Genomic DNA, 23,027 nt, shown 5'->3' with positions numbered 1-23,027 from the left:
AGAGCTATTCTACCTGGCAGAAATAGTCCAGTATTGGCTGGCCTAAAGTGGTATCTGGTGAACAAGGCAGTCACCAGGTTCAAGGACCTTTCCCAGTGACCAGAGAAAGCAGAGCAGCTTTGGGAGGAGAGACTGATCCACCCTGGAACAGGCAGCAACATGTGGGATGTGAGGGAATGACACAGCCATGACCCCAACCTGGACCCCCCACACCCAGCATGAACATCCCAGCCACCAGACTCCTGTGAGAGAATCACTTGTTTGCCTGCCTTCATTTTTCATTACAAACTTTGAAAGCTTTCTGGTTTGTCCCCAGACAGAAAAGCAAGATTGAGAAAATCCTGACCAGTTTTGCAGGACAAAAATATCTCCTTCTCACTAAATATCATTTATTACTCTGGTCCCAGAGCACTGGGAACACTCCGTCACCTCACTTGGGAAAAAAAGTATTTCTCAGGCACTTGCTCTGTTTACAGACGTTCTCTTTATGTCAACATGAAGTATGAGAATAAGCCTGCAGAGGAAAGAGCAACATTTTCGAAAGACTGACTTGAAATTAAAAAAGCAAAAAGTTCTAAAGGAAGGAAAAGTAGAGTGTTAGTCACTGCTACACAGCGGAACAGATCTCCGAGACACCGAAATACAAGCTCTGGCCTCCCATGGACACAGGTGGCATTGCACTCTCAGCTGGTGTTCTCACCTCTTCAGAGCTTCCAGCGTTTTTATCATCAGTATTACTTTTAGTGATATTTTTGGGTTTTCATCTCAGACCAAAAGCGAAATTATTTCGGAAAATTGGAAGGAAAGAGGAAGACAGGCAGGATCAAATTACCAGACAGTTATGGGATCTTGAAAAGATGCTTTCTATTTTTGAATGTTTTTCATAAGATGACCCAGAGGCTTTTTCTAAAAAGAAATTTCAATTTGCAACAGATTTAACCCTTGGGAGTGAAGCAATGTGGGGGGTTAGAATCTGTTAAACTCTTAAAGCATACTTCAGAAAGATTTTTTTTTTATATAGTAGATACACCCAAAAGTTATATTTAGATGTATATTCATTCTAACAGTGTCAGTAAGAGTTTATGCACTGACTTCCCTTTGCACACTAGGGAGAACTCCCCACTGCTCTTGGTCCTTCCCTTTAGAAAATAGTAAACGACATCCCTGCTTTTCCAGAATTCAAGATAACGAAGAGGCTCAGTACAGTTTATGTCCTCCCTCCCCTTTTCTAAGAAAAAAGCTTTTTAGCATCCCACCCACTTACTAAAACCCTTAACAATATTCTTGCCCTGGCAGCAAGCCACCAAAACGTCAGTCATTAGGCAGAGCTCCAGATAGTCTCTGCTGCTTAATCCCTTCTACAAGGTTTTGCTTGTCCCCTCACTCACCTGTCTCCCCAAACCCCTTAGCCCCAGTGTTTAATGGTTGATAACTCATTTTCATCCCAGAGTGACCAGCTACCCTGTGACAATCTCCCCCCTGCGCTGCCCCAGCTGTCAGGCTGTCCTCCTCCTCCTCCTCCTCCTTCTCTCTAAGTGCAAAACAGGCTCCAGCTCGCACCCTCACCCTGCTTTTTCCTATTGGTTGGTTGTCTGGTCCTTCTGACCTCCCAGTCCGGGACTGGACCTGGACTGGGCTGACGGTCTTCTCCAAGTCCTCAACGACATTTCCAGCTGTTTTTCTCTCCCGTCCTGCCTTTTAATGACTTAAGGACCGAGCTCTCCAGTGTGCCAGATCGAGATCTAGTTCACATGAGCCAGAGGAGTTTTTCTGAATGTATAGCCATGTGCTGATTGGAAGATATCTTGATACATCATTTAGCAAATACAATATAAAAGTGATAAAAAGAAAATCATTTTACACATACAGACCAACACACAGATTTTATGTTATTGCATAAATTACGTTATCACGTACAGAAAAAAACACGGATATTTATGCAACAGAGAGCAAGCGAACGCAAGGAATAGCTGAGCATTTTCTGACTGTTAACTCCTCAATTGCAATGTGGTGCAGATGACGTTTTTTCGCTGAGGGTTACTAACGTGTAGGGAAGAGCTGCACCCAACCTGTCCGCAAGCACTCGAACTGATCCGAGGGTGTAACCGTACTCTGGAGCTCAAGAAGATTTATCCCTGAGGCGGAAAAACAATTCCCTGAACGAAGACAGATATAGATCGTTGAGTACTGAGATACTTACTGCCTAAACGAGACAATATATCCTTATGGAAGTAGCGACGCTAAGGAAGGGGAGACGGGGGAAATGACCGAGCGGAGGAGGCGAGGATAGCGGTCAATCCCGCCGGGTAATCAGGGGCGCAGCTCCCGGCAGGAGGGATTAGGCTGAGTTTCCCAGTTACATTCCTCCATCTCAGGGTTTCATTCCCGGAGAAGAAATGCACCATATGCACCAGATCTGGAAGCAGTTCAGGAGAGCCCCCCTCTCCCACCCCCTTTTCTCCCTCCAAGCCGGTGCCAGCCGCACATAGGCAGAGAGGTGCAGGGATGGGGGGCAGCGCTGCACCCCGGGTCTGAGGGAGGAGAGGTCAGTGCCAGGGCAGGGCCCCCCTCCCGCTGCGGGGTGGCCGTGCATGGAGGGGCTGGGGTGGGTGTGGGGGTGCTCTCTGGGGGAGGGTGCCTTGCTGGGGAGGGAGGGAGGGGATGGAGAAGGGGCTTCCCTGCATCTGAGGAGGGAGCCTCTCTGCAGGAGAGCAGGGGGGATGGAGGTAGGGGCGCCGGCAAGGGTGGGGGGCCCCTGGGGCAGGGATTGCTGCCTTCTGGGGGGGCCCTTGGGGAGGAGGGAGTCAGCCTCCCAGCGGAGGAGGGACCTGCGTTGGAGCGCTGGAGGGGAGCTGGGGGGCTGAGGAGGTCTCTGCGGGCAGGGGTGCTGGGCACGGGGTGGGGGGCTGCGGAGGTCGGGGACTCTGAGAGGGGAGTTTGTGGAGGGGGGGGGAGAAACCTGAGGGGTCTGTGGGGGCTCGGGAAGGATTGTGGAAGCTCTGAGAGGGTCTGCAGGGGGGCTCCGAGGGCGACTCAGGGGTCGGGGGGAGCTCCGAGGGCTCAGTTTTGGGGGGCTCCGAAGGGGCTGGGGAGGGGGGGCGGGTGTGAGGGAGCGGGGTTGGGGGACTCTAACGGGCTCTGAAGGGTCTCGGAGGGATTTAGGGAAGGCTGAGGGGGCTCCGCGGGGATTCGGCAGAGCTCTGTGGGGCCTCGGAGGCGATCTGGGAACACGGAGCGGGGCTGCAAGGGGCTTGTGGGAGCCCGGGCCGAGGCTCTGAGAGGATCTTGAGGGGTCTCTGTGGGGACAATCTGTGGCGATGCCTGAGGAGGTTCTGAGGGGGGGAAAGCCCGAGGGGGTCTGAGGAGGTTTGGGAAGGCTCCGAAGGGATTTAGGTGGAGAGCCCCTGGGCACGCCTGACAGGGAGGCTCTGCGGGGACTGGGGAGGCTCCGAGGGGGCTTGTGGCTCAGGGGGTCTCGGGGGGCTGCGGGGGCGCCCGGGGGCGGCCGCAGCTCCCCTCTCCCTCCCGCGCAGGCTGCTGCCTTCCTACCCCCGTTACCGTGGCAACCGCCCGGGCTCCCCCAGCCCCGCGCCGCTGCCGCCGCCGCCGCCGCCGGAGCTGCTCGGCCGCCGCCTGTCGCCGCCGGCCATGGAGCTGCTGGCCGCGGCGCTCAGCGCCGCCTGCGCCCTCGACCAGGACGGCTCGGCGGGACAGCCCGGCAGGTGAGCGGGGAGGGAGGGGGGTGCGAGGGGCCGCGCCCGGGGGCGGGGGGGGCCGCCCGGCCGGGGCCGCCCCGCCGCCGCGGCTGAGGGTGCGTCCGCCTCCCACAGGGAGCCCCCCGCGGCCGCTGAGGAGAGCCCCGCCGCCGGCACGGCCGAGGCGCCGCCGCCCGCCCACCCCATGACGGCCGACTCCTGGAGGAACCTCATCGAGCACATCGGTAAGGAGCCGTCGCCGTCCCGGGGGCAGCCGCCCGGCCGGGCTCCGGCGCCCGCGCTCTGCCACAGCTCCGCGCCGTTCCGGCTGCCCACCGGCGGCAGCGCAGCAGCCCCTGGAGGTGCGGCCGCGGCCGGGCGGGGCCCTCCCCCGAGCCGAGCCGGGCCGAGCCGGGCCGGGCCGAGCCGAGCCGAGCCGAGCCGAGCCGAGCCGGGCCGCCGTCCCCCGCCCCCCCGAAACCGTTCGGCGAGTGGAGCCCCGATCTAAACCCCAGCGGTGCATGGCAGGAGGGGTGAGGCGACCCCACTCTGGCCTTGCTGGGAAAAGCTCTCGCTGTCGGTGTGAAATAGAACGACCGTGGCCTTGGCAGCGGCGTGTTGCTGTCTTTAGCGGCATCGGGTTCGCACGCTGCCTGGCAGGACATTTCATGCTGTTGCTGTGCAGCTTCGCCTCCGTTCATAAATAACGCTTACTTCTTGTAATTAGGAAGCAGTTAATCGTTACGACTTCAGCCAACTTTCTGCTGAAATCTGATCTTGCGTGCTCAAGAAGGCGTAAGGCCAGAGTACTGGGTCAGCTGTCCGGTTGGATGTTTGCTTTCTGCACCGGGGTCAGCCTCTGTTTGTAACAGCCACTGGCGTAGCATTTGCAGTGGAGGACTAAGTTGTATTATCACTTGCGGTCTCTTTGCGAAGGCAGAGCTGAGGTGGCTGTGGAGGAGAGGGCTGTAAGGGTGTTGCTCTTGCGGTATTTCTGAGTTGTTTTTTTTTCTGTGGGATGCGGAGAGGACCTTCACAGCTTGTTTCTTGGTTGCCCACACCTGAACTGTGACATTCCTCTGAGGGATTTGGGCCAGCACAGTGTTAACCCCCATCCGGAGGCAGCTTTTATGGTGGGAATATAGAACCTTCATTTTTAAACAGTTCTGTGCAATTTCAGGAAATGAAACTGAAAAATATTTGAATCTAGAGGGCAGGAATGTTGCACTTTGCATGGGAAAATCAGATAACTAGCTCTCCTGAGCAGCAAGGTGAACCTCTCTGGCACAGGAACGAGGAGGCTCCGGGCTGTCTCTGGGGGAGGAGAGCGGCTGCAGTCTGGTGTCGGGTCGTGGCGGGCAGGGCTGATTCTTAGAGTGCCTGATGCCACAGGGACAGTGCTGGGGAAAGAGGCTCGTGTGAAACCAGCAGCCTGCCAGCATCTGTCAGACAAAACAGCCGAGTTCGGGGCCTTCTGGAGGAAGGTGGTGAACAATTTGCATGGATGTTGCCAGATCTGTTACTTGCTTTTGGCTGTGTAGGTACTAATTTCCCAAGGCAGATGTGCCAATACCTTGTCAGTTTACTGGGACTGTGCCGCTAAAAGGCATGATAAAAATACTAAAACCAGCAGGACTTCTAAGCAACCCAGTTGCTATATTCATATGTATTTTTATGTGCTGTATATCAGAAGGAAGCTGTGCAATAGCTCCGCACACGTCAGTGTAACTGCAAGTAGGTCTGTTGCACCTTGATGGAGAAGACAGGGTTTTCACAACTAGGGATGCTACGCAGATCCCCAACAGAGAGGTCATTTCGAATGGCTGGAGCACACTCGCTTCCTTTCCTCCCTCCTGTGTTTGAGGCATTAATGGACTTGCTGCCTGAAACTGGAGCAGAGAATTTTAGAGAAAACGTCTCCGGACCTCCTGAGATTTTACATAGCTTTCACTGTAATAACGTTTACTTTAAGAGCACTGCGAACTCTCTAAGGCGAGCATTTTCTACAAATAGTAACTAGTTTTTGAATTCCCCTCCCAGTTTTTGAGAGAGCTGGTAAGGGAGACTGTGACAGCAAAATTAAATGGAATAAACACAAAGGGAAGTCTATCATATACTATATAAACTATGTAAACACTCTTAGGAAGACCAGCCTTAACCACTTAAGTCAACAGGCGAGACCAAACCCATGCTCTGACTGCACGTTAACCTTTAGCCAGGTCATGGTAGGGACAGTTGGGGCATTAAGCAATGAATGGAGCTCATACCGGTCTCTGACAGTTTGTACTTGTTCACTTACTAAATGTAAGTAAGTATTTACTAAATCATCGTATCTTGAGTCACATTCAACTGCTGATCTCAGCTTCTTTCTGTACATTCAGTCACTTCCCTGATGTATTGCTCTCCTTTCAACATGTCAAAACCCTGCTCCTTGACCTTGCATTGGTTACGCCACCCATCTTGTGCTGTGACTGTCTCCTGCTTCATCTAGAGTAGGCTTTTCTGTGGCTTCTCTCCCTCTCTCTCTCTCATCTAAGCCTTTCCTCTACTCATTGTAACCTCTTTACCAACATATGGATGGACCTTTCACACCAAGATAGTGACGATGCCTTTTATCCTTGCTGGCACAATCTGCTTTATTTCTTCCTACCTTTCTTCTGCCTAAACACCTACCTGTCTTTTGTCTTTCTTCTGGTATCATCTTCCTGCTTCCTCCCCATCCTGCTGTCTGTGGTAGAGCTTCAGCCAGTCTGTCTTCAGCTCACTCTTAAAAAGAGTTACCTTACTGTCGTTTCTGAACAAATTCTGGTGGTAGATGCCTTGAGTAAATCAGATCTCCCCATGTCCGTAGTTGCCTTTGACTGCCACTGAAGGCTCCATAAGTCTTATCTGTTTAGTTGGTCGGACAGGGAACCTGGAAACAAAATCAAGTTTCATTGTCTGGATTTTATTTCCTTAAAGCACGGGGGAATTTCATCTTGAGGATCTCTTTAAAGGGCTGCTCTCCAGATCTGGACAAGGGACACTAAATTCCCCTTAAACAAAATACCCTTCATGGCCTCAGACTTGCAGGGCAGACCCACCAGCACAACATGGCTGTATAACCAGACACTGCACGAATAATTTATCTCCAATATGAGTAAAACAGATTATGCTTCACTTTCTCACCATGTTTTCCCTTGAGTCAAGCGCTGCCCATACTGCTGCAGGGTGTTACTTCCCAGCCTGTCCTGCTCTCTGGTGTGTGCTTCGGTGGGGCAGAAATTACCCAGTGCCCTACTCCACCAGAGCCTTCAAGCACAGGCTGAGCTTACGGATCAGAACCACTGAAAGCAGCTCCAATTTAGCAGGCTCTCCTCTCCATTCCTGAAGGAGCCTTTTCACCCCACTATATCCTCAGCACCCTCACTGGTGCTGAATAACAGGCAGAAATGCTTAGGAAAGCCATATAAGCCTAGTTGACGCAGAGAGAAATTATGTAAGTAGCAGCAGGATGCAAAACTTCAGGGGAAGTCTCCTCTCTTCAGTTATCGTGTAGGAAGCTAACAGAAGACTGTATGGTTTCCTAGGCACAGCTACACTTACTGCTATTTTAATCCAGTGTTGAACATTTTTCCAGGGAGAACAGATAACAGGATACACTTGCAGACTGCGGTAATACTGTCCTTGTGCCTGCACTTTTCCCCAGCGTAGTTCTGATACAGTGACTGGTATAGAGCCTCGTGAAAACTGGCCCAGAGATTTAATAAGCAGTAACGTCTACGTTTCTGACCTCCCTAGACAAACTCCTGACCCAGTTGTCTCTCACCTTATTACACACACAATCTGCTGCTGAGATCCAGTATTGTGAATGTATGTGACCCGATAGATTTTATCCCCTAATGATTCCAACAAAATAAATTATGAAGTTGTGGAGTTTTTTAACATCAAGGACTTTTTTCTTTATTCATTCATGTTACACTTTGCAATACAGGTATAAACCAAGGCAGATAAAGTAAATCGTGCTCCTTCAATTTGAATAAGTGAGGAGAGTGACTTGAAGCAGGCTCATGCTCTCTTGTCTTTTCCTATCTTCTAAAGTATATTTTATATTCAAGCAGTTAGTATTCTAGGTCCTACATGTGGCTCAGAAAGAGAAATGGGACAGTTGGAAAACCCTAGGAGAGACAAAGGATCTTCTAAAGATGGCCAAGGAATTTCAGGATTCCTACATTTTTTGTGCTGTCAGTTGAAATCAGGGGTGGGACAAATTCCGTGCAATTTCGTCTGCTCCTGGAATTAGTAGTTGAAACTCAGAAGACACCTCGTGTGATTGATGTGCCACAAGATGGTGTGAATTCAGAGCCTTTTCCTTAGTGCTGTAGCATTCAGGTACCTTTTCAATGTTAATTTTGTATCTTCAATAATCATAGAAACGGAGAAGGAAAACAGAAGGAAATTAAGCAACATGTCTAAGGCTTTCCTCCTTAAGGATTGTCATGGCCATCAAATTGCTCCTTTAAAGTAGTTTTAAGGTATGCAGTATTACTGTTCCAGACACACACTTACACATACCTATCAGTCTATGTGACTTGTAACATAATAATATTGCAGAGAAAATCAAGGTTTAAAAAAACATTTAAAAGCCTGGCAAATAATAAAACACTTCTTTTATGGTCTTCCAGTTGATGACAGATTCATCTGACTGTGTTACAAAATGTTTGGGGAGAGCAGATTGTTGACAACACTTTAGATTTAGAAATGGCCTTCATTTATAGTTTCCACTTCTGGCTGGAATAGGAATGCTGTAAGGGGCTTTTCTGCTTAGCATAGGAGGGATCTTTCTTACCTCTGCTGAGGTGAACTAATGCAAAACAAATATCCTTTCCCACAATATATTTCTACTCTCGTTGAGCTGTAACCTCTCAGACCTGTTAATGTTGCCTCCTAGGGCTCTTGTATCAGGAATATCGAGATAAATCTACACGCCAGGAGATTGAAACCAGACGACTGCAGGATTCACAGACAGACCCTGAGGAGAGTTCACCCAGCGAGGAAACCCCATCTGAAGCAGAACCTACAAGTACAATCGAAAGCAAAGCTCCACCGCAAATCAGTTTGCTGAGGAACTCCAACTCCAGGTTCAACTTATGGCAGGATCTTCCTGAGATCCGGAGCAGCGGAGTCCTCAGCATCCTCCAGCCAGATGAGATCAAGCTCCAGGAGGTAACAGGGGAAGGTGGACTGTTTCTTAACTGGGTTGCTGCTTAAAAGAGCGAGAGTGAATTAAGTCAGATGATCAAAATCTAAAAATGAAAAGAAGCTTAGCAGTCATAGACAAGTCTTGCCCTGCTGATTACTTTTCTGTGTTGCACTGGTTAGCACCACTCACTCTTTTTTTGAAACTACAGATGTTGTTCTGTATGCTATTGCTGCTGAACATTACTGTAGCAAAAAAGAACTTCTTTTCCCTTTTCTAATTCAGCATTAGTTGCAATTTACAAAGGAAGGGAGGGATAATGAAGAGGCTCTTGCAATAGAGCTTTTGGTTCCCCATGCACATTAATCCTTTCCTAAAGTTACTAGCAAGATACATACTTTCCACCAGAAATCTTAGAATTCAGCTGTTAACTTTGTTTTAAATATGATGGCATTAACAGAAAGGGAAGAGATGGAGACTGATAAGCTTCCTTATTTTTAAATATAGTTACTTGGAGTCTTATGCAAAACAGCAAAATACAACAACAGGTATATTTGCAGTTTAGCCATACAGTGCAGTGACATCACTATTTAAGAGTCATATGCTGCTAATTTATAGGGCTGCATCAAACAGTGAAAGGAGTAGGTGGGGGTAGCTGCCACAATTAATGAAAACATCAGTCACACAACCGTTTACAACTGGTTGCTATTTTGGGGAGCGTGGGGAGCGTGAGCACTCTTCACTGGATTTGTAGCCAGCAGTGGAGACGAACAAGCCTTGTTCAGTGTGTGGTGTGCGTTATAATATGAGCAATGGGCCTTCGAAGGCTCAGTCCTGTGAGTCCTACTAGACTCCTGTGCCAGAATTGCTTCTGGTGAGACCGTTGTGACCCCCTATCTGTTCAGCACTGGCTCATGAGATTGTACCCAAAATGAAGAACACCTCCGGGTGTGAGCTGTTCTGCCTAAGTTTACTTGGATTTGCACAATCAACATTTATGACTCCCGTGTGTATACAGTGCCACCCTAGTTCTGGCCAAGGCTGTAACTTCCCTGTTACACTGGAAAGGATCATCTCGTGAACCACAGGGCTGTGATGGGCAGGGCAGTGTTACTTACACCCTTGGTGGAAGGGACCGGTGTTTATACAGGGTATAGCTTGGGCTGGCAGCACAGGCTGTTAGTGTGTCAGGGTTATGGCTGGAGGTGACTAAAATTTGTTGTTTTTCCATGTTCTTCTTCTGCACTCGTTATTTCCATATCAGATTTGTTCTGTTTACCTGGCAAAACACGGTACTTCTAACTGCCAGCATTACAAACACAATCTGGCATCTGACAAATTACAAGCTTTTTTCCTTTCTGCTTCAAAATGGGGAATCTTTTACAGAGAAACAGTCGCTTAAAAGTTTGCGTTACAGATTTCAAAACCTGCCATTTCTGTTGAGTTATGTTCATTGCCTGGAGGTGTTCTAAAGAAAAAAATCTCTGTGCTGCTAAACCTCAACATTAAGTGTGCTGAATTTTCTTCTCTCTGCTTAAATAACAACAGAAATAAAGCAGATGGGGATGGGACAGTGCTGTCTTAAAGAAATGCTGTGCTTTCCCCTGATGTATGTTTATCAGAGCTGAAATTTTTTTCCTGTTTGTTCTGGGATTAGCACAGTAAGAGATTATAAAATTGCTCAAAGCCAGAAAACTGTGAAATTGGCTGAACATTGAATAGATAAAATGGAGAATTTGCTTTGTGAGCAGAGTCAAGGACAGAAAACAAGGAGGGCTGGAGAAATCACTGAGGCAATTAAAGAGATGATGTTAAATTCAGCCTTGCCATAAGCAAGCACTGCCTGCTCCTGCAGCGCTGGAACTGTACTCACATTGGATGTGAATCGGCAGTGTGAGCTGTGCATGGGGGCTTGATTATGTGACTGTAAAGTGTTCAGCTTCATGAAGGAGAATTGCAGGAATTTACCTGAAGTACAGGGCAGCAGAAATTCGGGAGTAAATGTCTTAAGGACAAAATCGTACCTTTCTGACCCATTTTATCTTCAAAGCTGTGGTAAACACAGGGACTAGAAGAGCTTGCAGCTCTTCAGCCAGGAAAGGCAGAACAAGAGTATTATTTACACCATAGGGAGGAATACCAGTACCGGAATGGAAAAAAATTTGAAGCAAACCCCCCTGTTCATAGCTGAAGAAGGGAACACCACCATAGCTGTGATGGAGCAGGGCTTAAACAGTCAGAGAAAAAGTTGCTCATCTGCAGTAATCTGCAAAATGAACGAGACAAGAACAAGAAGAGGATTCTGGTCTTCGTTATTGGAGACGATGGAAAATAACTAAGCAGATTATCAATACAAGATAAAAAGCAAGACACAGGTGTTTTTCAAGCATCAAAACAAGAAACTTGACTGAAAGAGCAATGGGTGCTCAAAAAGTGTCATGAATGTCCCCATTGGAACAAATGAGCCAGAAAGTGGAGTTTCAGGAAGGAGAAAAAACAAAGCAAAACAAACAAAAATCCCCAAAGCCACATCTACCCCCCAGCAATTCCAGCAAAAAAAATGTTTTAGCATGGCCTGTTAGCCCCAGGAACGCAAACAGAATTCAGCCTGGGATGCCCTCTGCCACACCAGCCTTTTTCATCTGAAGCAAATGTGAGAGTAGCAAGATGTAAAGCAACAACTGGAAGTGTCACAAAAAATGTGGGTGCAAATGCAGAAAAAGGAAGAACAAAAGAAAAAGCAAAAGATATGTTACATGAACCACCAAGGACTTTCTTCTAACTATATAGAAGATGTAATGATGCAAGAAGAACAAGCCAAAAGAAATGCTGGTTGGTTTCTGACATGGAGCTGACGTGGGGGAAATGGCAGACGAACGTGTGTGTAGCAGGAGGAGCAAACGACTAGAGAGAAAACACACTCCTTGTGTTACATGTGATTTAGGTTAAAACAAATTCTGTCACCAAGGTACTAGGCTCTGAAGAGGTAGTGATCTAGGGATTAGAAGAAACAACATTTAATCAGTGAAACGTCTTTCAGCAAAAAACATAAATTAGATACTGGTATGGCCTTTTTGTGGAGAGGCTCCGGTTTATTCCTCTTTCCCAATTCAGTTCTCTACTTTTCAGTTTTATTTACTGTATCGGTTCTTCATTTTGCCCTTTTCTCCTTGCTAACTGTATTGATTTTCCTATGCCGTGTTCATCTTCTATGTTTTAAGAGATGCCAAGCTGAGTAGAACTCACCAAAAACAATTTACTGATAAAAATAGTTTAGCAAAGTATTCTCAATCTTTGAACTGAACCCTTTTTTCTGAGATGTATCAGCTTTGATAGTTTTTTCAAAGGGTTATTTGGATTCGGATCACTTTGTCGTTAGGAAAAGGGACAGAGACAGGCTAATGTGCACCATGTGTTATGGTGTGAATTTAGATCAGAGAGCTGATGCTCTGAAAATTTTTTTTAGCTCAAGCGAAAGAGGGACTTGAACTTGGTTGTGGGCACTGCTGACATGACTTTTCTGTGCAGGAGGGTATTTGACAGATAGGCAGTCTTTCTTTCTTATTCCGTTTTCTCAAAAATGACCAAATAAGATTTAGTTTCCTTTTCTTCTTTGAGCAAACTTTAGATTTCAAACCTCTAAATTTGCTGTGCAGTGGAGCTGCCCTGCTCCACAGGGATCTTGTGCTGGACTTTGCACTTCTAGCAGACGAATGTCAGACTGGCCCTGTGAAGGCAAACAGGTCTGAGAGCTGGTCACAGCCAGTGCCGTGGCGTTGGCTCAGAACAACATCCCTTCTTCTTACCTGGTCCTTTAGATGAAGAGCAGGACCACTGAGAACAGATATTTCCAATCTATGCAATAAAACATAATATAGGCTTGATAGGAATTTAGCCTGTAATTACTTACCCTTGTAATGACTCATTAGTTTTTCTCCCTATTTATCTTCTACCCTTCCTTCTTCCTAAGGCTTCACTTATCTTTTCCTTTCTCAGTCTCTGCCAAAACATAAGCAATGAAAATGATTAGTATAGCTTTTACATGACTATGAGATTTCATGAAGTTAATGACCCAGAGGACTGATGGAACAGTGTTGGTCATGTTTCCAAGAGATAATTTCAGACTACTTGTAGACTCCGGAAGATAATATTATATCAACTGACATTTAGTTCATTTTTTTCTCTAGTTATTTTTGCAATTCTGAGGCCAGAAGCTCATACTCCTTCTTTTTCCTTGTGACTGCTTAGAGCTAGGAAAGTTCAGTTATTCCACAGAGATCACATCATTACACTGCATGGTTGGATGTTTGCTGCCAGTTTAGGAGGTTTGCAGCTCATAACATTCAAAAGGGAAACAGCAGTCTGGGCTTCTTGGAGTAGGTGCTTTGGGTCTGCAGAAGACCACCTGGATCTCCAAAGTAAATTAAGAAACTTGTGCCTTAAACATGCTGTGAACTCTTCCAGAAGCTTGTCCCAATCAGTGGAGATGTTCTTTATCTTCCTGACATCTCTTTTAAATGACTGCATTGATATTTTTACTATGGATTTAACTATTCCCTTGGTTTGGCCTGCACTCTGCGCATGCCCATCAGGTCTAGCACCCTGCACTATGGTGAACAGTAAATATGCACAAATTAATTTCTCCAAACATAGGCAGAGAGGCTTCTATAGATCAGGAAGCAACCTTCTGGATTAAGCAAGTTGTCTGAGGATTTAAAGGCTGTGGTATGGTGGCAGATCTTGGTCTTGGCTCTTACGGCCATCCTGCAAAGACATGGCAGAAAAAAAATATCCTGGCTTGGAGTGCCTGGAAAGCTGCAGTGCAAAATGACTGGTGGTATCAATCTCCAGGATATCAGGAAGGGACAGCTATCCCAGCACATCATGTCTTTGTTGTATCTTTACCTTTTTCCTCTTTTCTCGTCTATCAAATAAAAAGCTACAATTAAAGCTGTAAGAGGTGCATTTAGGACCTAGCCAGTCATGCAGAGAAAGATAGGTTTTCTCTTGGGTTCACTAGGTGCCCTGGTGAAGCTGTTGGGAGAAGCTGAGCTGATACTCCTCCACTTTTCTCACTGGGAATCTGTCCTTGACAAAAAATCTTCATCCTCTTTTTCCTTAAAAGCCAGCTGTTCCACATACACTGACCATGTACATTCACTTCTACCTGCACCGTTTGCTCTGCCTCCCTTCTGAGGCTGTGCAGGCACAACCTCCTTCTCTGGTGTAGGAAAAGACTACCTGTTTGGCTTAACTGGCCACTGGGAATATTTCTTAGGCTGACAAACCCACAAAGAACTGAAGTGTCACTTCAACTGATATTTAACAGCTCTGGATTAACAGTCCCTCCTTGCTGTGCCCATCCTCAGGCCCTTCTGTGGTGCATAGCGACACTTCCAGGAAAAGGCCAAAAAGTGATCAGCGGAGATTTCAGATAATTTCTTTAGGAAGAAAATAAACAAAACCAACAACCTGACCCTCTAAAAAAACCCCAACCAAGCCATAAGAAAAACCCCAGCTGATTTGGAAGATATTTTTCCGTATGCACAGCACAAAAATTACTGCATGGACCTCCTTGACTCTGGCTGGGCCCTTGCAGCCTTTGAGAGCTGGTGGAGATCAGGGACGTGCACCTACACTGCCTGGCCAGCTCCCACCCTCACCAGGGAGCAGCAGAGGAGCTGTGGGCAATGGGGGAGCTTGGGCTCAAGGGCTGAAGCAGCTTTAGGTTCAAGGAAGCGAGACTTTCACTGAGCTACTTACCAAAAGGTTCCTCTTTCAGTAGCGGCAGCATGGGCCAGCCCCAGGACAAGGAGCCCAAGGCACACCTTCATCAAGAGATGTCTGAAGGATCTAATGATTTTTCACTGTGTTGAAGCCCTTGTAAGAATCTTCAATTAATCTTACTTCAGCTAATGGATTCAGTAGTTGTGTAAATAATCACCTTCTTTATCTACCGCTGAACAAAGACAACAAATGCCTGGAGAATGAGCTCTGTGGTAACAGTGGACTGTCCTTGTGGCACCTGCTGTGAGCAGAAGGTTTTACAACCTCGTCTCATTGACTGTGAATTATCTCTGAACCAAACCATCAATTTGTCTTTCTGCTTCTCCAGACCACATCCCTGGTCTGAGAAAGCCAGGCTTTGAACCAGAGACTTCTCTTTTAACAGAAGAAGCAAGGGCTGGAATTTGGAGATTATCTGTGGTTTACAGTAATAGTTAAGGACTACCATGTCTTGTCTTAGTCCTTGGTGAATTGGGTCAGAAAAGCACATGGCTGGGGTTGACCAGGGAGCCTCACTTGGACAGCAGCAGCTGTATTTCCTTTGGGTCAGGAAAGACACAGGGCCTTGGAGCACCACAGCTGTGTATTTCTATTAGCTCTGCCCTGAAAAGCACGTGTTGCACACTGGGACTGCAGCATGCTGGATGCTGTACAGCCCAGCCCCTCCACTGTGGCTTTCCTAAAACAAGAGTGGAAATTCGATCCTCTTAATTGGCCTAAACCTTTACTGAGTCAAAACCAACCGATTTTGACATAGGTGGACAGGCCACCTTTACTTAACCCGGAAAAGAAACATATGTGTTTGATAAATAGCACAATAGGCCACAACAAGCAGAGATACAAGCCAGTGCTCACAATCAGCAGGGGGTTGGGGGGTGTGTGGAGTCTGCCAAGGGGAACGCCCTGAAAGGGAGATAAAAGTGCAGCACCATGACAAGCGGGCACGGGTGGTGGGGTCCAGTGCTTGGCAGCCTCAGGTCAAGCCTGAGTGACACTAAGAAGGAAGGGGGGGCCCACAAAGTGCTTTTATGTGTGCACATGCACAAAATCAGCCTGCTTATATATAATGAGAAAAAGAGAGAATTCTGCTGGAGAGATCCAATGGAAGGAAATGTTGTCGAAGAACTTAGGAGAGGGACAGAAGGAGCCAGGGCTGATGGTTGAGGGAGGAAGTCTTCTCCATTGAAGTCCCTGTCCTGTGTAACACATGGCAGATGCCATTGTGGGCTTACCTCTCCCTGTACTCTGGAGGTGGCTGCAAGGTCCATGACTGTGTGCAGCATGGATGTTCTCATTCTCGCTGTGTGTGCCTCTCTATAGAAGTAGAAGGTACCTGCTGATTTCCTTCTTCGGGATTCTCCCGCAGGCCATGTTTGAGCTGGTCACTTCCGAAGCCTCATATTACAAGAGTCTGAATCTGCTGGTGTCTCACTTCATGGAGAATGAACGTCTGAAAAAGATCTTACACCAGTCTGAGGCACACATCCTCTTCTCCAATGTCCTGGATGTCATGGCTGTTAGTGAGCGGTAAGACAACTGCTGCTGGATTTTTGTCCAGCTGAATGCATGGCTTTAGATAACCTTGTTTGTAGAGGGATGGAGGAGCTGACATGGGGCAATCCGTTACCCACTGTCCTTGCAAAGAGCCTGTGGGCACATTCGTTGCTTTGAAGCCCAAGGGCTTCTTCTGTGAGCTACCTGGGACAGACAGGTCACAATTGATATGAGTGTTGGGTTTCTCACCTAGCTTCCTCTTGGACCTTGAGCAGCGGGTGGAGGAGAATATTGTGATCTCGGATGTGTGTGATATCGTCTACCAGCATACGGTTAATCACTTCTCTGTGTACATCACCTATGTCTCCAACCAGACCTACCAGGAGAGAGCTTACAAGCAGCTTCTGTGAGTTCCAGTGCTTGACGCTAAGTTATTTTGCAAAATTTTATAGGCCACAGATTTATCTGTAATTTTAATATTTATGGGAAGGAGCTACATAGTACAGAAACAGGATTTCCCACTTCATTGATTTTTCACTGCACCTATAAAAAGAAAACACAATTAAAAGGCTTTATAGTAAGGGTGGGGTGATAAAGTATGCACATAATATACCAAGTAAATTCAGAGCCAGCAGTTCCCAGCTGTGGGAAATATTTATGGTGTACACATTGTGAAATGTATGTATTTTTAAACTGCAAATGGAGGCAAGAGATTGAAAGGCCAAGAATATAATACAGATCTCTGATGACAAGAACAGCCACTGCTTTTCTCATGCTTCTCAGCAAAGCATTTGACCTAACCAAAGTTCAGAATTAATTTTTTTTTCAGGACAACAAAACTTTCTTAAAAGAGAAAAAAAACCCCACTCTTCACATTCTGGTGTTACATACACAGATGTTACCTACACCTGAGAATATAATCCAAGATTTTTTGCAGTATTTTTCAAGTTTAGCAAGTCTTTTGGTCTGGTAGGAATTCTATTACGTCAGCTCAAAACAGGGAGTGCCCTACAAGCTTGTCTTTGAGCAGGAGAATTAATTTTTCTTTAGTTACAGTGTCCTGGATTTTTTCAGGACAGCCCATTGCACATGCTGCACTGTATTTCCTCCCAATAGCAGCAGCTGCTTCAGGGGAGTGTAACGAGCCCTAATCCTTTCCTTTCTCTACTCTCTAGCTTTGAGACAAAAAAAATCCCACTTTAAGGGGCCTCTGTTGAGCTTGGCCAACTGTTCTGTCCAAAAGGAGGGTACCGCAGGATTTCCTTCAGTCAGAGGTGAGGAGTATAGCTGCAGAATACAGTTTGCCTAGAGCCCATTAGCTAAACACTCAGAAGTGACACAGCAACAGGCTGGATTACTTGAGCTTGAAAAGGATCTGTTTGAGATACAGGTATTCCTAGACAGGAATTTAGAGGGCAGCATTTTTTTTTGCCTATGGGAGAACATAACGCAAAGTGAAAAGAATAGGCTCCCTTCCACAGGCTCCTAGCTAGCACAGGAATTTTGCAGTACTCGTCTGAACTCAAAGCCTGGGGTGTGTCATGGTTCCCTTCATCTGGCTGTTCCTCAGATGCACACAGGTCCATCCTGCTGTGGCTCTGGTGAGTCAGTCTTTCACAAAAGTACCTGCTTGCAGCAGGGAGAAACACTTGCAGTGGCTTCTTTTGGATGCTGCAAGTCATACACAGTAAGGACAGGTTTTGCACTGTTAGCAATCTCTTCGCATCCATGCTGTTTCATCTAGCCAGGACACCAGCAGCATAAGTCCTCCTCAGGGCCCCGCAGTTGCCAGGAAGCATTGTGTTTATGGCAGCTGGGGCTTGGGAGGCTGCTCTGAGCAGCTGCGTCCATGGCCCGGCAATGCCCTCGTGCTGTCAATGCTGTCAGGGAAAGCCCAGGCATGGCCTGGGCCCTTCTGAGGCCAGATAATCATTTCCATCCTCCAGCTAAGCAGCCAGGAGTAGCCAAGCTTGAGCTGTTTTGTGGCTTGTCTTGTTCTTACGACTGAGAATTTCACCTTGTCACAGAGTTCCAACTGTGTAAAAATATATAATTATGCCTCTGACTCATCTACTTGGACACACACCCCATTCACACGCACCTACGCGCACAGCGTATGCTGCTGAGCTAGATGTGCTAACACATGTGAACACTACCATGGCTTGTACATTAAAAGTCTATTTTTTCCCTCCCCCAACACTATAAATAGTTCTAGATTTAAGCTAAAATACACCTAGAAACATTCAATCACCTCCTCCCCTCTTCCCTGTTCTTGAGAGAGGCCAGGCAGATGCTGTCTCTAGGATCAAGCTGCTTTTTGGTCACCAGCCGTATACCAGAGTCTCAGGCAGGGTAACACTCAAAGCCCTCGCCTTCTTTCCTCTCAGCCAGGACAAGCCAGCTTTCCGGGAAGTGATCTCACAGCTGGAGCTGGATCCCAAGTGCAAAGGCCTGTCCTTTTCTTCCTTCCTGATTCTGCCGTTTCAAAGGATCACTCGGCTCAAGCTGCTGGTGCAGGTAGAGTTCTGCTCTTTGTTCTGGATCACTCCTGGAATGTTCCTTTGCAGCAGTTGTGACTGAGGCTTAGATACAGCCACAATCAGCCCTAGAGCTGGATGGAGCCTTTCCACAGAGTTAGACATACTCAACAACCATGGAAAAAAGATTTTGGTCACTCAGAGACCATTCCCAAATTAGTGTTGAATTTGTCAGATAGCTTTCACTGAGCAAAAGAGCTAAGAAGGAACTTTGTTGAGCTGCTAGAAGGGGTAGCAACAGTCCATTAACCCAGCTGCCTGCTGGTTAGGGTGCTGACACACGGATGCACAGGGCGGAACAGCTGCGGGACATGGAAATCCTCCGTGTATAAAACCCTGCATCACAGTGACTGGGACCAGGCTGTCAGCCATCTTCCTCCTGCGCTTTGCCAGCTTGTCTGAACACTGCTGGAGGACGTGCTTGTAGGGCTGAGGGAACAGCTCGGTCCCAAACGGTCTTATCCCACTGGGATTACCAGTAACACTGGCTGTTACTGCCAGCTCTGGCTATTTTTATTTATTCATTTATTGTTATAAAATAGGAGCCTGCCTACTGTGTTTCTTTTAGATATAAGGTCAGATGGGAACAGGTTTTAATGAGAAAGAGGAACTAAGAGGTGAGAGTCGCTCTACTCTGTCACCTATCCTGTAATTAGGCTGATAGCCAGAAATAACTCGGCAGCTAGCAAAGACTTTTCTGTGCTGTCACATGGGGGGATCAGAGTTAACACAGCCTTTTCTCCCCTGCAGAACATTTTGAAGAAAGTGGAAGAGAAGTCTGACAGGGAAACCACTGCCCTGGATGCACATAAAGAACTGGAAACAGTAAGTTTGAACGAGCTAATTGAAGGCCATTAAATTAAAGCAGCGTGCTCATTCCCCCCCCTCCCCCCCCCCAAAAAAAAAAAAAAAAAAAGACCTACAAACTACATTCACTCCTGGAGCTGTTCCTTTGAATTCTGTCACTGTGTTTCAAGAATAATTCTTTTTTTCTTAAGTCTTCCTTGCTCCCAAAGATGGACTAATCTAGCAGCACTTAGATGTCAGTGAGGAGGAATCCCTCGCTAACAACAGATGCATGTGTTTCTGCTGTAGGAAAGGGCAGAGAGAATGTTTTCCCTTGGGGTCTTCAAGAACACAAATTGTTTTTGCAGACACCTGAAGGTGATGGATCCTCCTGAGAGATGTAATTAGCTGCAACAGGCAGTGGAGTACAAGTGTATCAGGTTTCCTCCAACACAGCACACTTCTTCCTCTGACCTAGAATAACAGTTTCTTAATGAAGTACTCAAGCCTGCTTTTAGCCCTCTTCCCTGAAGCTGGTAGCTAGGTGTTGGTGTTCAGTTGTTCTAGTTACTGCTATGTACAAAATACCTGGAAGACATTGGGATGTTTTCCATCGGGGTTGTTCCTGGCACAGTCAGACAGGGTGATCCCACATCTGGGCTACATCTCTGAATGGTCTGGATGTACCTGGCAGCTACGTGAGCTAGAACAGAGTGTTTGACCCCTTCTCCATCAGAAGCTTGGAACAACTCTTGAATCCTTCAGTTCAGCATAAGTATGTGAAGTTGAAAACCATGCTAGACCGTCAGCCTGAGGATACGGTTGCAGCTTCTGACTGAAATGCTAGAACAAAATGGGCTCTTGGGTTTCCTCTGGACTATTCTAGGAAGTGTACGCTTTGGAGATCGCTAGGGATAGACAGAGACCTTAGCAATGAAGAAAGTTCCGCATTAGTATTTGCAGAATCCCTCATGATGTATCTGGTAGCCAATTGTTTTTCCATTGGTCAAAAGCCTGAGGAAGGCTGTTCCTGTCATATGCAGATGACTAGAACTGCTGATGGAAAAAGGTTCTTTTTATATTCAGCTGTCAGTGACTCACATGATCAATTTCATAACTCCTTTGCATGGTTGCTTCTCTGTAAGTGTCCAAGTTTGGATGCCTGATGTCCAGCTAGGTACAGGCAGAACAGAGATCATCTGGTGCTTATTCTCTCTGTAGGTATCCTATCTGAGAGGCGAGAGCTGGTCAGAGTTTCAGTTGCTGATATTCTGGCGGATTTTGAGTAGCAGAAACGGAGCACAAAGTGGAGCTTGTTCTCCAGTGTAATTTTTCTACCCAGCCAGTTCTCAAGAGAGTTGCTCCTTACGAAACAGGCGGTGGCATCTAGGTTAAGGTCCCCGTAATAGGGTAGTGCCTGCATGTTGGTTGTGGTATGTCAGTTAAAAGTTTGTACTCAGAACACAGCTGGGCTCTGTATGATGAACATCTTTCCCTGGGACATTTCATAGCCTTGGCATGTGGTGCTGCTTGGCAGAACCACAGCATTTGCATCTTTGAAATGAAGATCTTTGGCTTCATTCTCTTCATGAAGATGATACTGCGTGTGTACCTCATTTCAAGTGTTGGGGACAAGGAAGACGAGATACATGGTGTGTCAGGATCTGAAAAATGAGCTGTTCCCTTTGCTGTGCCGTCAGGAGTACTTTTAATACTGTCTGGTTCAGTAACTGAATGCAGCCATCTAACATGTCCTCTGATAGTCAGCTTCCAGCTATAACATCTTCTGGGTGTTTGGGGGTTTTCTGATGGTGGTGTGGTGTGGTTTGGTTTCCCTTCTCTTTTTCATGCAAATACAGTGCTGATAGAAGAGCTTGGCTTGGCCAGTCCCTGTTACAGCAGGGTACTTACCCGGTCACGGTCAGGCCTTTCTGTGCTGTTTATCATCACTTACCTGCTTTAAGGCCAGGCTTAAGACCTGTTTAAGTGGAGGCAAATCTTTCTGCTCTCTTTTTCGCAGGTGGTGAAAGCATGTAATGAAGGTGTCAGGAAGATGAGTCGAACGGAGCAGATGATCAGCATCCAGAAGAAATTGGAATTCAAGATCAAGGTATAAGTATAGGCTGGTGACCCTTAGCAGACAGCGAACCAACAGCATCCAGGTGTTGTACACACATATGTGGCAGGAGTAACCTCGTTGAGCTCCTTTTAGTGCATGTTCAGTGGTGGCCTGGTCCACGCTGTCCCCTCCAAAGCCTTTGAAAGAGCTGCTGCTGCTGCAGGCATGGCAGCCGTGCGTGTGGTCACCGTGCACACGTGCTGCAGGGCCAGGGGCAGCGCTGAGGCCAGCGTGCTGTGCGGGCACACAGATGTGACATGCTGGCATCAAACTGCCTCTGCCTAGAGGGGAGCTCCTGCTTCAGCGCTCATTTCTGGCTCTTCCCTCTCACCTCTTCAAAAGGCAGGTCAGCTTTCAGCTATTATTTTACATTACAAATGATGTTAAAGGAAGATGAAAGCTACAAAGCAAAATACTTTAAAGCTGGAAAATACCAAAATGAAGATTGTCCCACCATTTTAATTCATCCATGTGTTTATGCATTATGTACAGTCTCTAATTACCTGCTAATGATCTATTTTGGCTCCATTCAGGGAAAGACGGAGTCAATATTTAGGGGTGTCTGAGCAGATCTCATTTAATGTATGCCGTGAAACTCCAGTGCTGAGTATAAAGTTGTCAATTCTTTTCTTGAGCACTATGGACAGGCTTCTCAGGTCTATTTGCTTCACAAACTTTAAGGGGCCTATTTAGCTTCTCAGCAACCTTTTTATATACCTGAACAACCAAAGCAAAAAAAATATGAGACTGTTTGTTTGGAAAGCCACACTGGGTGTCCAAGAATTTGATTTTTCCAGAGCAGTGTGTCAGGGCTAGACCACAGTCCACAGGTCAGCACTAGATTGGGATAGCTGTAAGGCTTCCTCCATCTCTTGTAGAGCTGAGGCTGTGATGACAGGCTGGTTCATCTCTGGAGCAGGTCTGCCTTGGGCGCTGGCCCAGGCAGGGCTCCTCTGGTGAAGAGAGTGCCAGAGTGGAAAGAAAGACTGTGCCACCATGCGTGTGACAGACACAGGGAGGGAGTGAAGGTCGAAAGAGTTATGCAGGTATTTTCCAGTATTTCAGTCATTTGACTGGAAGCATAGTGTTCTTCTAATGTTAGATGTGTTTTGTCCTGGGCTTCTTGTTTTTAACACAATGTGTGGTAAAACTCTAGCAGAAGTGCTGTTGTGGCTGCGTGAACAGTATCTCCTCCTGGCTGGAACAAACTCAGCCAGTGAGAACCCATTTAACCTGGGTTTTTTGTAACCAAAAGGCCAAATACACGTTTTTGAAAGACAGTCTTACCTGACCAGAAGGGCTCAACTCAGGTGATGAGACATGGGATCTCCCAGAGACAGATCAGGCTGCGCAGGGCATAGCCTGGTGTTTAAATCCAGAACTGGCCACTCCAGCATCACCATCCTTGAGTGTTTGTTCATTCACAGGCC

General features: G+C 47.0%; 1 protein-coding gene across 2 annotated transcripts in view; it reads left to right on the top strand.

The window, feature by feature from the left end:
* NGEF (neuronal guanine nucleotide exchange factor) overlaps positions 1-23,027 on the top strand; it is a 41,419-nt gene that overhangs the window by 10,243 nt on the left and 8,149 nt on the right. Inside the window, exons 1-9 of one of the 2 annotated variants that reach the window (XM_074911779.1) lie at positions 2,307-2,545; positions 3,534-3,722; positions 3,831-3,940; positions 8,626-8,900; positions 16,028-16,188; positions 16,409-16,561; positions 18,543-18,672; positions 19,443-19,517; positions 21,499-21,588. In XM_074911779.1, coding sequence (XP_074767880.1) covers positions 3,649-3,722; positions 3,831-3,940; positions 8,626-8,900; positions 16,028-16,188; positions 16,409-16,561; positions 18,543-18,672; positions 19,443-19,517; positions 21,499-21,588 — 1,068 coding nt within the window. In that variant the 5' untranslated portion in view covers positions 2,307-2,545; positions 3,534-3,648. Of the gene's footprint in view, positions 1-2,306; positions 2,546-3,533; positions 3,723-3,830; positions 3,941-8,625; positions 8,901-16,027; positions 16,189-16,408; positions 16,562-18,542; positions 18,673-19,442; positions 19,518-21,498; positions 21,589-23,027 lie in introns of those variants that run through there. The other variant, XM_074911778.1, reaches the window with a different exon arrangement.

The sequence above is a fragment of the Athene noctua genome, chromosome 8 (assembly GCF_965140245.1).
Source record: "Athene noctua chromosome 8, bAthNoc1.hap1.1, whole genome shotgun sequence".
NCBI lineage: Eukaryota > Metazoa > Chordata > Aves > Strigiformes > Strigidae > Athene > Athene noctua.
This window is presented reverse-complemented; position numbering and strand designations above follow the sequence as displayed.